Source organism: Stegastes partitus, unplaced genomic scaffold (genome assembly GCF_000690725.1).
Source record: "Stegastes partitus isolate 25-593 unplaced genomic scaffold, Stegastes_partitus-1.0.2 Scaffold124, whole genome shotgun sequence".
Classification (NCBI taxonomy): Eukaryota; Metazoa; Chordata; class Actinopteri; family Pomacentridae; genus Stegastes; species Stegastes partitus.
In genome coordinates, this window is record NW_007577855.1 from 354,125 (window position 1) to 368,914 (window position 14,790).

The window sequence follows — 14,790 nt, forward strand, 5'->3', positions numbered from 1 at the left end:
TGTTTGTTAAGTTTAGGTGCGTCACATTTTATAAATAAGGAGACATTTCGTAACCTAACATGACAGTTTGAGGGAATTTTGTGCATTTTTTTTTTGTATTTTATTTTCTACGTGATCACACAAATAGACCTAGATCAATAATTTCAGTAAATTGGTCCAAGTATTTGACATATGCCATCTGACATGTAAACATCCACAGAAACAAGGAGTCTGTTTGTGCTTTTCTATCTGTCGTATCCGCCCACACAAAGTCACACAGACGCCCAGTGAAACCCGAGTGATGTTACCGAGCAAGTGCTGAGGTGAATTCTCAGTCTTTTAAACAGAAACACTGACTTTAGCCCAAACGATGCTAAGACAGTGCAAGGTTAGATGGTCGGGAGAGTCACTCCGGTTTACTGCCATCCGCCTTTTCTCTCTCTGCCACACTGGCATTATCTGCAGCACCCAGGCCTTGATGCCACGCTGGCAGCCAAGATCCTGCTGTCTCTCTGGGGGCCTCAGACTTATCAGGGATTCAGCTGGGATACTGCTGCAGAAGGACGGTGCATTGAGGCCACTGTGTGTGTGTGCATGTGTGTGTGTGTGTGTGTGTGTGTGTGTGTGTTGGGTCAGTGTGGGGCCAGCAGTGAGTCCACACTGAACCTGAATGAATTTCCCTCTGTGCTGGAGCTCTGGCAACTGCAGGAACAGAACGCACACTGTCAGAGAACTCAAGCTGCAAAACCGAGTTTGGAGTCAGCTCGGTGGAAGCCGTGCAGGGAGGATGCAAAGCGGCAGCGTCTGCATGTTTGAAGATAGGAAGATTCATTGAGCGCTGAATGCCGGCAAATTGAGGCACTGGATGTGGCTGGAAATTCAACTGATGCTGTTGTTGTTTTCGGTTATTTATTGTCTTTTTTTTTTAGATCTGTATTGTGTGGATGGGCAGAGAGAGAACGGGGATAACATGGGATAAAATCCACACAGCTGTAGTAACCCAGGATTCCTCGGTTAGCATGAGAAACCATGCACATCCCATACTGTTATTCTGTCTGAACAGACGCGAGCTAAGGTTGAAGGTGGACCACAGCTTTCATTGGGAATCACTTGAGGTCACAGGACTCCATTCAGTAATAATAATAAGGCATAATTTGTCCTGCCATGAAAAAACAAAGCCAGCCAAACATCAGTGCATGCATACAGAGTCCTGAGAAGAGGGTCTAATCAGAAACAATTGTTTGAATTACATGCATGGGTGACCTCTCAACGATGTAAGATTTGAACATATAATTCAATTACACTCATGCAAATGCAGCCCAGTGCTGGAGTGCATATAAATCTAGAAATCCAGCTTTGATGTCCTTTATGAGCTTCTGATAAGGTTTCAGAGGACAAGCGAGGCAAAAACCATCCAGACGCCAGACAGGGCTGCACAAACAACGTTACCCCGCTTGGTTCTGGTGCTGAATCTGCTTCCTCATTTGGATGGAGAGATAGCAGGTGAGTGCTCTGATCTGTTGTGCATGTGGGCACTCGCTCGCTCTCCCTCTCTCTCTCTCTCTCTCTCTCTGCCTGCATCTTTGATGTCAAAATAAAAATGCCATCTCCCTCTTCGTGCTCTCACTGTCCCTCTCTTCATATGTCAAAGTCATACCGTCTTACAGCAGAACCCTGCTGACGTGCAACTTCTGCTACGTTTAAAAATGGAAACAACACAGAAAGTGTTTGGTCAGGGGGACTTTTGATGGCCGACATTAATCACTTTGATACGTCCACGGCCGGTGGTTGTTGATGCATGGAGCATGCTTGTGCAAACGCGTGCATTTGTTTGCGTATCATATTCGTCAAATTTCCTTTGGAGATGCATCTGTGAAGATCACTACGGCTGCATGAGGCACTCTACATCATTATATCACTGGCGTCTGATGGCTGCCTTGTAGGTGTGAAGCGTCAAATGCTAAGCAGCTGTTTGATTAAACAGTTGAGGAGATCCACTGTGACCTACAGAGACTTTCCCCTTTAACCAGAGCATTGTAGGAAATTCTCAACACACAATTCCTCTGGAAAAACAAAAAAAAAAGAAGAAAACACAATAAATCAAAAGAGTAGTTTTACACTTGTTGACTCCGACAACCAGCAAAAATGGGCCAATTACAGTAAAGTATTTCCGTACACCTGAATAAAATCATATTTGATGCCATGATTGGTAACAAAAGTTTAAATTAGCCACCAAATATCTCGGCTTTTGACTGATCCACTTGTCTTATGTGTTATACATCACCTGGTTTGTCGCAGGGGGATGGGCAGAGAGATACATAGAAATGGATCAAAGGTGTTGCTCTGCTTAAGGCAATGAGGACACGTCAGGGAAGACCTGCAGAGAGACAGAGAGAGGAAACACATTTAGCTCATCATATACTGTGTTCTTAGTAGTCTTGGAAGAAAAAAAACAGATTACATATTTTATATATTCTGGAGACGACAACCATTCGAAGCTTTTTTCAACTTTACATAACTTCATACACGTCGCCGGGCAGATGGGTCGACAGATACTGCCGCCCCTACGTGCCAAATCCTCACATTTCCTGTTAAGTATGGAGTAAATGTGCACTAGAAATTGCCCGCTTCATGTTCCGAACGCAGCTGAAATCTTCATGGTGGTTAAATCTGCATATTCCTTGTGTACAGACGTAGCAGCGAAGCGGGCCATCTGGACTCTGTTTTGAGAAAAAGGGCAGCAAAGCAACAGATGTGGGATGCTGTTTTGAATTTTAGCACCAAAATACTGAGTTAGGCAGTTGGTAACAGTGTAATAAAATAAAAAAATGAGTGCATCCCACATAAGACTCTGAGCCGGAAAGCATACGAGAAAACTGGAAAGAGGAAGAGACGGGAGTAACAAAAGATAAAAGATGAAAGTTGGAGGAGATATTTAAAGGCAGAGACAACGGTGAAGAAAAAAGGGGGTTATGGTGGTGGTTGGGAGGGGGAAAAAAAAAAAAAAAGGAACAGGCTTGGGACTAAAATGAAGGACAGCAGACACAGGAAGGCAGAGGGAACAAAAGTTAAGAGCAAAGGGAGGCAGGGATGGAAAGACAACAAAGTGGGAGGACAGATCAAAACCGAACAGAAGGTTGGCAGCAGGACGGCGGAGTTGACAAAAACTAGAAAGCAGCGCTGACAGAGGAAAAGACACGGACAGGTCCCGTCAAGGTTTCTGAGGCTGACAGAAGTGGAGATGATCAGAGTGGAGAACTGACAGGAGGATAGAGACCCAACCTGTGGGCCGCCATCAGCACGAATCTGCTTCCAAACACAGTTTTCAAAGGCAAAGGCAGACACTGACCCCATGATAGAGAGGAAGCCACTCTTGAAAGATTAGTTTGACATTTTGGGAAATATATTTGTTTGCTTTCCCGCCATGAGTTTGATGATTAATACCACTCTTGTGTCTGTGCATCAAATACAGTATGAATCTATAGTCGGGTGTTGGCTAGCCTAGCTTAGCATAGAGGTGTAGCAACCAAGTTATCACCCGTTGGTTTGTGGACGACCATTATGAAGCCTCAAGTTTGACATTTGGTGTTTTGGAACTAGACAAAACCCCAAACAGCCAACCAATGACAGCTACAATCAGCAGTGTTACCCCAAATCTGAAAGCTAAAAAAGAGAAACAATTCAGTTTCCACTCAATAAATACACTCGCCTCCTTTTTAAAACAACAATAAGAATCATATAATGCAGGGATGTCCAATCCTGGTCCTCGAGGGCCACAGTCCTGCATGTTTTAGGTGCTTCCCTCTTCCAACACACCTGATTCAAATGATCAGCTCCTCATCAAGCTCTGCAGAAGCCTGATAACGATCCTGGTCATTTGAATCAGGTGTGTTGGAAGAAGGAAACATCTAAAACATACAGGACTGTGGCCCTCGAGGACCAGGATTGGACACCCCTGATATAATGTCTTCCATTTCTCATGAGAACAAGCTCAGGCTTCCAGATACGACCCTTGTCTGAAAAAGTTTCCCTAAATATTGAGATCTGTGATCCTGGATAAACCTTCAAGCCCCCTCCAATGACTCTTAAATACTATAACAAACATTTTGCAGGGTCATCGGTATATTTATTAAGTTGCAATGGGGAGAGAGACGTAAATTTTACAGCGTCTCAGTTGTGGAGAAAAACAAGATCAACACTTATTTACAACATGACAGCAAACAAAAATCGTATTTTTATCTCCTTGTATGTAGATGCTTAGGTTTAAGGTTTTCATATCTTGCAAGAAACCCTTAAGTCCTACATCCCTTACTTCATTCCTAAAGTCCCTTGTTCTAACTTTAATCATGTTACACACTTTTCCCCAGACTGAGATCAGCCTTGGTCAGCCTAAAACCCTGAACACAGTTTGTTTGGCTCAAAATGAATAAAAATATGAGAAAGTGATCATAAACAGAAGATTAACATGTAAATAAATAAAAACCTGAGAGCTTAGAATTCCTCTTGCTTTCACACACACAGCAGTGCCGTCACAGATACACTGCTTAGTCAGCTGTTTTAGACTGAATGGGACCATAATTAACTAAATGAACGTCACGCTGTTTTCAGTGTTATGAAACTAGCAGTTGAGGCCATAAAGTCATTAAGAAAACATAGCCCAAGGTAACAGATTAAGGGAGAAGAGTGATGAGTCACTGAGTCATTATCAGATAGACTTCGATACAGTCAGACGTAATTGTGCAACCAGAGGAGTCGCCCCCTGCTGGCTACTAAAAACAACACAGGTGTAAGACATTATTGTGCTTTTCAGACACAGAGTTTACATCCAGTTTTTATATACAGTCCATATATATATATATATTTATATTGTGATGACCCCTGAGGTCATCTTGTATCTTGTGGGTGGTTCTAGTTCGACTATTGGTTCTGTGAGTGGCTGTTTGAGGTAATCAGGAGCACCTGTGACACCCAGTGTGTTCCTGGGTTGGGCTGACTGCAGTCTAATCTCTCTCCACTCTGCTTCCCTCCGCAGGTAACACACCAGTTTGGTCATGGGTTAGTTTTCTTTGTTTAGGACATTTGCATTTACAACACTTGCACAGACATAATTCATGCATACATCACGCACACACACACACCACTGACTTCATGTATTCTCACAACCCCATATTGGTTTGGTTTTTAATTTGATATAATTTAAGGGAATAAAGATAAGCTTTAATTTTTGAAACTTGGTGCATCTCTCCTTTTGTTGCGACCATCTTGAGCCAGGTCGTAACAATATATATATATATAAATATATACAATGCCTACCTGCAGCTTCCTGCATGTATTAACAAGTTAGATCCCAGTTAGGTTCATTTGCACCAAAGCAAAACAAACAAAAACTTTGCAAAAAAAATTTAAAAAGAAGAAGAAAAATTGCATCATTTGTATAACTTTGCCAATTTTCTTCAATTCATAATTTTATTTACATAAACTTTATATAAAGGTGGACAACAGTCAAATTTGAAAGTAAAGTAAAAAGTGTTTTCTCCATAAAATCAATGAATAGTGACGCACAATCATGATATCAACAATGATCTAAATAACTGTCATTTTAGTTATAGTGCTACATTATACTAAGGATTTCTTATCACACTGATGTTCTGTATGTTAAGTTTGTTTTGGATGAGTTATTTAATGTTACAAACCAGCTTGCATCTTCTAGTTCCCACCTATGCTTCACAAAGAGTCAACTGGTATCTGTGTATCCTGGTATTAGAAAATCAAGTCAACATGTCGTCACTACCAGGAATTCCTAAAAGGACGATCTGATTAAACTAATCTACAGTAAGTTCCTCCTGACGCAAGAAAGCTTTTGTTTTGACTTGAACAAACCCAGCCTCAAATAACCTGCTGTCCTTTCCTAAACTTAGCTGCAATCTAGCCTTTCTGCATATGGCAATCGAATGAAAGCACCACGTTCAGTTTGTTCTAGTGCCACATAATCCTCTCACAGTGTAGGAATGTAATCCTATTATTCATTGGAGATCATTGAATGTAATTCAGTGGCTCTGTTCCCTTACGTGTACTTATTTTGAAGTTTTAGCCAGTTTTATCAAAGCACTCATTCAAACTATTTTAAACATGGCAGAGTTACAAGAACCCATTTGTCTCCATATAGCAGAAATCTATTACATTTTAGAGGTGCAATCAAACTCGAAAAAGCCGATTTATGATTTGAGATAGTTTGCTTTAGTTATGGAAAAGTAGTTTAGAAGTGAGTTGATTCAAGTTATTGTGAGTTTTTGAAATGCCTGCTGTGGTGCACTGACAATTAAGCAGCTTCTTGATGCACATGTTGATGTCTATTTCTGATCTTGCTTGCGTTTGATTTACGAAGGAAAATTGTTGCAATGATGCTGCATGATGCTCTTTTACGGCTGACAGCGGATTAGCGTGCGAGCACATCCACGTGTGCGTTTGCAGATGCTCCCGTGTCTTCCCGTGATTTCTGCCAGCTGAGCTGTATCCACATTTGTCGAGATGCAAACTTGTCAAATGAACAAATATGCTGGAAATAATACAACAAAATTTTAAACTCCGCATTTCCTCGCTGTCAGCGTTCAACCCAGTGTGCCGTGGCAGCCAGTCACAGGCATGCTAACGATGCCAGTTTGTACGCGGTAAAGCAGACTGACAGGCTGTATTCACACACACACACACACACACACACACACGCACACACAGACGCACTAAAACGGTTGTGCACACCCCCGAAACTCACCGACTTACACTGAAATGTGCATGCAGGAACACCCACACACAAATCACTTTAAAGAGCTTGTGGTGAGGCTGACAGTGTTTCCAGTCTGGTGGAGAATATGAGATAAGTATACCTGCTGATGCCTGTGCATGTGTGTGTGTGTGTGTGTGTGTGTGTGTGTGTGTGTGTGTGTGTGTGTGTGTGTGTGTGTGTGTGTGTGACAGACAGCGAGCAAGGCTTGTACAATGTTCAGGTGTCAAATCAAAACACCAACGATCTTTAGTGTAAACCAGATACCTGGAGCTACACCACAGCCGCCCACAAACACACAGCACGACAGCAGCCTCTCTTATTTATCATAAAGGAAGCCGGAGTGCTCGGCATCCCCGTGTCCTGCTCAGAGCTAAATAAATAACTCTCCACCGGCGGCATCGATGCGCATTATGCAGCATCACGTCGTCGCCTGATTCCAGCATTTTTCATACTGTTATTCTAAATTGAGGAGCTTTGCAGCACAATGCATGAGGAGGTGATGCAACGTATGCGGCACAAACTGGGTCAGGATATTGGCATACTGTATGAAACTTATTAAAGTTATGAGATCTAGGAAGTTATAGAGTCACGGATGAGCTGGCACAGTCAGACTTGCGGTGTTTGCTGTATAAAGGATTTGATCCCACCTAAACACGACTGCTATATTTGTATATCCTCCAGTTGAGTCTGTGTGAAAAGTGCTGTTCTGCTTTGAAACCAGGTGTGTGATTTACAGTCCAATCAACCAAAAAACAAATTCACAGCTATTTGTGTGTGCACACCACCTCAGAAGTAATTCTCAGCATATATAACAAAAGATTTAGTCGCAGTGTTTGATTCTGTAAATTCACAGCTTGACGTCACGGCCAGATGGAAGGCGACGCTTTCAAAAGTGCACTGACAGATGCACTTTCATCTGTTCCTTTTTAAAAAAAAAACGTATTCTCTGAAGTTAGTATTGGGGACGTCCCAGGTCCCACAGCCACCAGGCTAACATTTTCCTGTCAAAGAAACCCGGTTGTTTAATCACCGCTGTCTTGCCCTTACAGTGTCAGCTGACAGCTCTGCAGACTGGAGGCCCGAGGCCACGAGGAGACGCGGCACAAAACTAATGGGGGCAAAGTTTTAGCACTTGGAAAACAAACTGGAAAAAGGAGGATAAAAGTGAAAAATGGGAAACAAGTGGCAGCAGTGGTGGGAAAAAAAAATACAAATAAAAACAACAAAATAAGGCGTAGCTGGGTTGAGGTGGGTATACAACCTCATACAGATGACCTGGTTCAGGTGGCTGGTTTAGGCTTTGACCTTTAACTGTTTGCAGATGATGAAGATTTGTACCTCTAAGTTTGAGGCCATGTTTCTCTGCCGGGGGGCGAGTTGTTTCCCGAAGGAGTTTAAGTAATCACATGATCTTGTTGACAAGTGATGGGAAAATGTATGGATGGAAAATATTAACCCTTCTATTACCTCCAAATTTAGCTTTTATCCTTGGGTTCAATTTGACCCCAGCAATTTAAAGCTCCAGAAGATATCATCATTAAAATTATTTCCCAAGTTTTTGTGTAAATAAGCCCTTTAAATAAAACTGAAAAAATTATGTCAATGACTTATTTAGAGATGTTAAACATTGAATAGGGTCAAATTGACCCCAAAGATAATAGGAGGGCTAATCAAGTTAGCAAAAAAGAAAAACAAAGCATGAGATGGAAAAGGGAACAAAGTGTAGCTCCCATCCCAGCTCACACCCCAAACGATAAGACGGGGCACCTGTGAAAGGAAATTGCGTGAGGCATATGAAGAAATCGGTTTCAGAAACTAAAAACCTGCAGCTACAACTACCCAAGAATCCGAGCTACACATCTGTCAGGTTTACGTGATCATTAACTCCGAGTAAAAACTAAGGTCAGGAATACGATGACCCCTTAATCTAGTTTCTCCTGCAGGTGCCAAACTGCTACAGAAGGCTCAAAGGGGCAGATGGGGCATTCCACGGAGAAAGGCTGAGCTGATTTATGGCAAAGTGTTGGTCTAGTATCGGTTGTTGTTATTATGGGTCACATCTGTGGAGGAGAAGACCTGAGAGCAGCAGACTCGAGACCTATTGTAACTGGCTTCTAATTGATTTTAGTTTTGTTTATTACGTCTTAACACAAGAAAGAACTGTTTGCTTTTTCTGTATTTTTGGTTTATCCCAATTCTGGTGTTGTCTCACTGCGATTTTATTACATTTAAGAGATATATTAATGATGGTGTTTCATAGTCCTTGTTGTAATTAAGTACTTCATGTATGGTGGGGGGTTATTGTTTGTATTGTTTTTTCTTAACCATTGCTAGCTGTGAAGAAAGCCGCTTAAGTGGATACAGCCTCAGCTGCGTCTCCTCCTCAACAGCAATCATTGCAGCGAGATAGATAACAAGGAGCTTCTTCACCTTCACCGATTGTTACTGAGACAGCGTGTAGCCTTGACTGGGACTGCAGCCATAACTATAATTATGATTACGACGTGGCACATCAGTTTATAATGGGTGTAACTATCTGCATGCAGGGTTCGGGTGTGTGTGTGCGCTGAGCTGACATTGTTGTGCCGGCTGAGTTATTGTATTCCTGTGGTGTATCGGTAACACATCTGTCATCTCTGATAGAAGCACTGCAGGTCCTAATCATGTGTGCGGTATCATCTTGACTAATGTTAACAGAAGCACCACACATGTAACATCTAGACATATTGATGGCAGTATAGATTCAGCTACAAATGCAGCCAGAGTCGGAGCGTTAACCCACTTTGCTCGAGAACAAATTGATGCCGGTCCTCTCTCTGACTGATACGACTACTGGCTCTTTATTTGCAGTCAAAAAAGTGCAAATGCCGGCTGGTAGGAACCACACCACCTAAACACAGCAAACCCGGGGCTGCAATAAATTTCATAGTTCTTCATAGGTCAGTGCTCCTTGTTGGACTGAAAGAGAGCGAGCTCACTGAGTTCACTTTCTTCTGTCCGCCTGCCAGTCAGTCAGTCAGTCATGTGTCACTGGCTTTGGATTGGAGGGCACTCGTCTTTCTCTATCAGAGAATACGAGTGGAGACCTCCTGTCAGGGGAAATTAACTCAGCTAACAGGGCTGTACAGACTCTCTCACACACACACACACACACATCTCGAGTCGAGTAACTCTCACTTTCACTTTTGCAAGTATTAACCACCCTCTCAGATTTGGAAGCTGTTACTATGGCTTCGGTGTCAATTTGATGCATATATGCTTCCAACTTTCTGGTTAAAATCCACAAAAAATGCTGGGTGATGATTGGATTCACATCACTGCATGTTAACAGAAGACACCTGGGCACACGTGGCAGCACTTCACCAAAGGACGCCATTGTTTGGTTTAACGTTCATTCTTTTTTTTTTTTGGAATAAACTGTAAAATAAATTCAGTCAATTGAAGAAACGTTTCTGAAGCTCTCTCCCAGTTTCACTCAAACTCTCATTTAATTGTGTCATCACATCTCGGTGTGCAGCGTCGGGTCAGGTCAGACGCGTAATTGCAAAACTGAAATCGAGGTTTGAGGAGGGTGAGATGATGTTCCTGCAAGTATTACTGGAGAAATTAAAAATAGCACGAAAGAGCAACGGATCAAATCAATATTATGATTCTACATACCGTATAGTTCTCAACTGAGTCCACATTACTGAGACGGGAACTACACTGACTGTGGATCACCAGATCTTTATAGACTCGCTGGGCAACTGTAGTACATCAGATTGGATGTTTTTTTAAAAAAAACAAAAAAAACTACAGTATACTGAAATATAATTCGTAGAAATACAGTAGAAATAAAAATATTCAGAAATTTACAATGGTAAACAAACATAATAAATACACATTTGACCTGCCCACTGGTAATGTAGCACCCTCTACCTTTAGTTAAATGGCTCTGCGTAAACGTTTCCACATCCAAAATTAAAATATTAGGATGGATAGATAACAGGGGGAGCACTAACGACTCACATAACGAGGGGGAGGAGCAACAAACCCCTAAATGAAACCCAAACTCAGGTGTTAATGGATCTTTAAGGCTGTAAGTATCTGGATCTCTCAACTAGTCAGTCAGAACTGATGAAGCCTCTTGGATGAAACGTCTTCAAGCAAGTCCAGTTGCTACGACTAATCAACCAGAATAACCATGACCTGGACGACTGGGAATCTTCACAGAGACGGATAGATGCTAACCAATTACCAACATCAGATTGGATAAACAGCTATTTAGTTCTACAAACGGCAAACTTTTTTGGGCACCAGCTTGTCTAGCTTTTTCACAAGCCATCCCTCGAAATGATAAATAACTTACTGCTTCCAGTCTCCTGTCTCTCAGTTTCCCCCAAACGGTTTTACTTTGACTCTCAGTCTGTCTGTCTCCATCTTTCTGTATCCGGTTCATCCGTCTATATCGGTCCATCTCTGTGCCTCTACTTCTGCTACTCTCTCACCCTGGCTCCGACATTCGAGGTGAAAGTGTGCGTTTACCTGAGGTGGCACAAATTCTCCAAACAAGTCACTCCTGATAGTCGTTCTATCTGGATGTCACAGACGGGTCACCACTAGTCGAAAAGTACCAGTGTGCTTTAATGAGCCGAAAATCCACAGGCCTTAATATTAGTGTGGGACCCAGATGGGAAAAGTTAAACAAGATAAACTTTTGTGTCAGGCCACCTCTGGGGATTAGTACGATTCAGACTATTAATATTCAACAGGAAAAACACACACACACACACACACACTGTGGCCAGCTGGGAGTCTTCTAGTGCGTATCGGCTCTGACACTTTAACGTGGCTCCGAGATTGTTGCCATGAAAACTTTTTCCGAGCAATGGAACGGTTCAGTTCAACAGCTAGGCAGGTAACACTGTCTATCACTGTGAAGATCAATGGAGTAAACAAACGACAAGAACATCAGGACGTTTGTGACAAGATCGCAAAAGTGAGAGAACGTTGATGCAACATCACTTGAAGGCTTTCTCCAAATCAAATCCCATTTGTTTCCCCACACAACATTATAGATCATCCCAGACTAAGAATAAAGGCCAATTCATGATTTCCCACGTGTGTCCGCAGAGGACATAAATATCATCATCTGGAGGTACTTTGATTTGTGCATGCATTTCCTTTGACGCCGCCTAAACTCAGTGGGAAGTTCTGAATTCTCCAGAAATTCTGTGCTATATCTGCACAGTTGGCTCGGACCACCCCAATCTATAACCAGCTGCTATACGCTGGAAAAAGACAGCTTTTTAGAAACCATCACAGAGACCAGTGTGTTCCATGTGAAGGGGCAACGTGGCCGTCTGTGTCGCAGACCGAGGCGCACCTACTGTACTATGAATAGAACCGCGATGCATGGGCGCCGTCCACTATCACAGTCAGCATCGGTCAGCGGAAACCATAGCAACCATTTGTTTCATAAAGGGAGGCGTGCAGGAGAAGGATGACCCAAAAGTTCCAATCAGACAAAGGCAGATGTGGAAACCGTGACTCGGCCTTAAGAGTAAAGCCCGTGGAAACAAGCCCAGGACTGACTAGGATGTTCAAACTGTGCTCGGATTAGTGTTTTGATTCATACCTCTGTTCAAATTACGACAATAATTTTGCATTAGCGAGGAGGGAAAAGCACGTCTTCAAGAAAACAGAACGCCATTATCTCGTGTGACAAACTGCAGAAACAGAAGGGCAGGACAACAAATCCTAACGTGTGAGACAGCATAATCAAGTGAAGAAAAAGAAATTACAGGAACATCCAAAACAAAAAAAACAGGAAGGAATAAGTCAGTCTGGTTAGCAAGTGACTATAGAGGTAATATATTCAGTTTTTTATTGCTTCCTTAAGAGTTGTGAGAGAAAATTGCGGGTGAGAAAACGACCGTCTCCTCTTTATGTACAAGCAAGCAGAGAGGTCAGTTGTAGTTAGCGTCGTAAAGATGAATTAGCTTTGTACTTCAGGGCCACTTGCCGGTGCACCCGCTGCATATCACAATGAGACTTTTGTTTTTGCAAAAATAAAACTGAAAAGGAGATCAAAGAATCGCTCCCATTTGATAATGCCCTGCACTAACTGGCGAGTACCCACTTCAAAGTCTTGTACAACGGGGGAGCTGGGTGGTACCAGCGGGAGGGAAAGTGGTGCGTGAGGCTGAGCTCGAAGAAAGCACCGTGGGTGGTGAAAGCATCGGAATCAAAGTGGGGAAAGTCGATGTCTGGCCACAATTTCGGCAGCCAGCAAGCGTGGAAGGACCGCACGGATGCGTCGCGGAGGTCAATACGAGCACATCCCCAACCGGGGCGCGTCTTTGGGGAAAAGTGGAGCCCCTGCAGACTATCTTTGAAGATGAGAGGAAGTTTGCTGTGCTTTAGGAGGTCTGGACTCTTCACAGGATGCGGCATGAAAGCATATGAGAACATGTCACACTGGACACGAATCGGTTTTCTTTGTGGCGTAAGTAGATCCTGAAAGGTTTTTAGCTTTGCTCTGTGAAATATTTATGCTTTCTGGGACTAAGAGAAACAATTAAAGGATGTGATTCGCTTGTCTGACGGATTTTTCGATGTTTCACGCAGATCTAAAAATCTAAAAGAAGTGAAGTGTTGCACAATATTTATGACACAAATTGGCTAATATCCTCAACACTCTCACTTTAAATCTACATCTAAATAAAAGCCACAGCGATAGGAGAAAAGCAGCATTCCTCAACTATCTTATTTGTCTAGACGGAGATTGAGGCTTGGGCTTTTCCGCACGTCTCCCAGGCCATTAAATATAGATGCCACAAACTGAGAGTGGCAGACGGAGAGGGGAGGGAGGCTTTGACAAAGACTCATTTAACGCCGAGGCACAGCGGAGTGACTCGAGCGCACACTCGTACATAGGCAGCCCAAACCACAAGACAGTCCTGGCTCTAATCGCAAACATTTATTCAGATCAGACAACTCCACCAAATTCCTCTGAGGAGCATCTCGGAGATATAAAAAGAATCAGGAAGGAAGAAGCGAGAAGAAGGAGAGCGATGCAGACAGAAAGAGAAGGGGAAGGCCAGAGCGAGGCGCAGACAGAGGCGAAGACAGATGAAGATGCAAGGCAGAGGAGAAGAAGAAAAAAAACTCAAAATAAGACACTGCAAGATTGCGAGGGAGTGATGGCTCTTTTGTTCGTCTAGCATTTAGAGGCAAAGTGTCTTCGGCTCCCCAGTGATTACACCGAGTAACGAGGAGAAGAGTGAAAAAGGGAGATTATATGAAAGAATAAGTCTCCTGCAGACTGGAAGCAGCTCAGACTGAGGTTGACTAATGAGATAAGAATACAAATGGATGTGAAACATATTTACACTTGAGGTCTGACGAAACCCGGGGAAGAAACAAATTCTGGGTATCTTCGTCTATTACTTATTAACGGAGAGTGAGTCACTGAGGAGAGTGTTGCCTCAGTGTTTGGAAACGAATCAAAACTCTGTGGTTCCAGCATCGCTTGTACACCATAGGTGATTTAGTTTAGAGTAAGCCGGTGCTTTAGTGTTTGGTGGGGGAGAAAAAAAACTGTGAATAAGCTATTGTAGTGTTTAATTGGAATAAAGAGAATTAAAGACGGAAGAAATGAAACTCAAAATGTTGAGTGACAAAACGTAGACAGAGGAAATACTTCAGCTACTCATTAAATCACAGAGAAGATTATTTGAACAACAAGGCTCTGTGATATAAATGTACCAGATGTATGCAAATGCTTATTTCTTTAACTTCTCACCGACCTCTGTTTAAAAGGAGCATGCAGAGCGTGGTTGTTGACCAAGCTACAGTCACTGTTGATAAAAGAACCTTTTGTGAAGTAGTTCTCCTATAACTGTGTCCTACTTACGAGCTGTAAGTATATTCACAAGCTGTTAAGCTGTAATGCCTATGGCACAAAACTAAAGATAGCACTTGTAGTTGTTAAAAGGCACCCTCTGTGTCTTATGGATAGTACACACAGTTGTCTTAGCTGTACCTAC

General features: G+C 42.6%; 1 protein-coding gene across 1 annotated transcript in view; it reads right to left on the bottom strand.

Annotated features, from left to right (window-relative positions):
- usp43a (ubiquitin specific peptidase 43a) overlaps positions 1–14,790 on the bottom strand; it is a 159,807-nt gene that overhangs the window by 93,241 nt on the left and 51,776 nt on the right. The window contains exon 4 of the mRNA XM_008278480.1: positions 2,264–2,356. Coding sequence (XP_008276702.1) covers positions 2,264–2,356 — 93 coding nt within the window. The remainder of the gene's footprint in view (positions 1–2,263; positions 2,357–14,790) is intronic.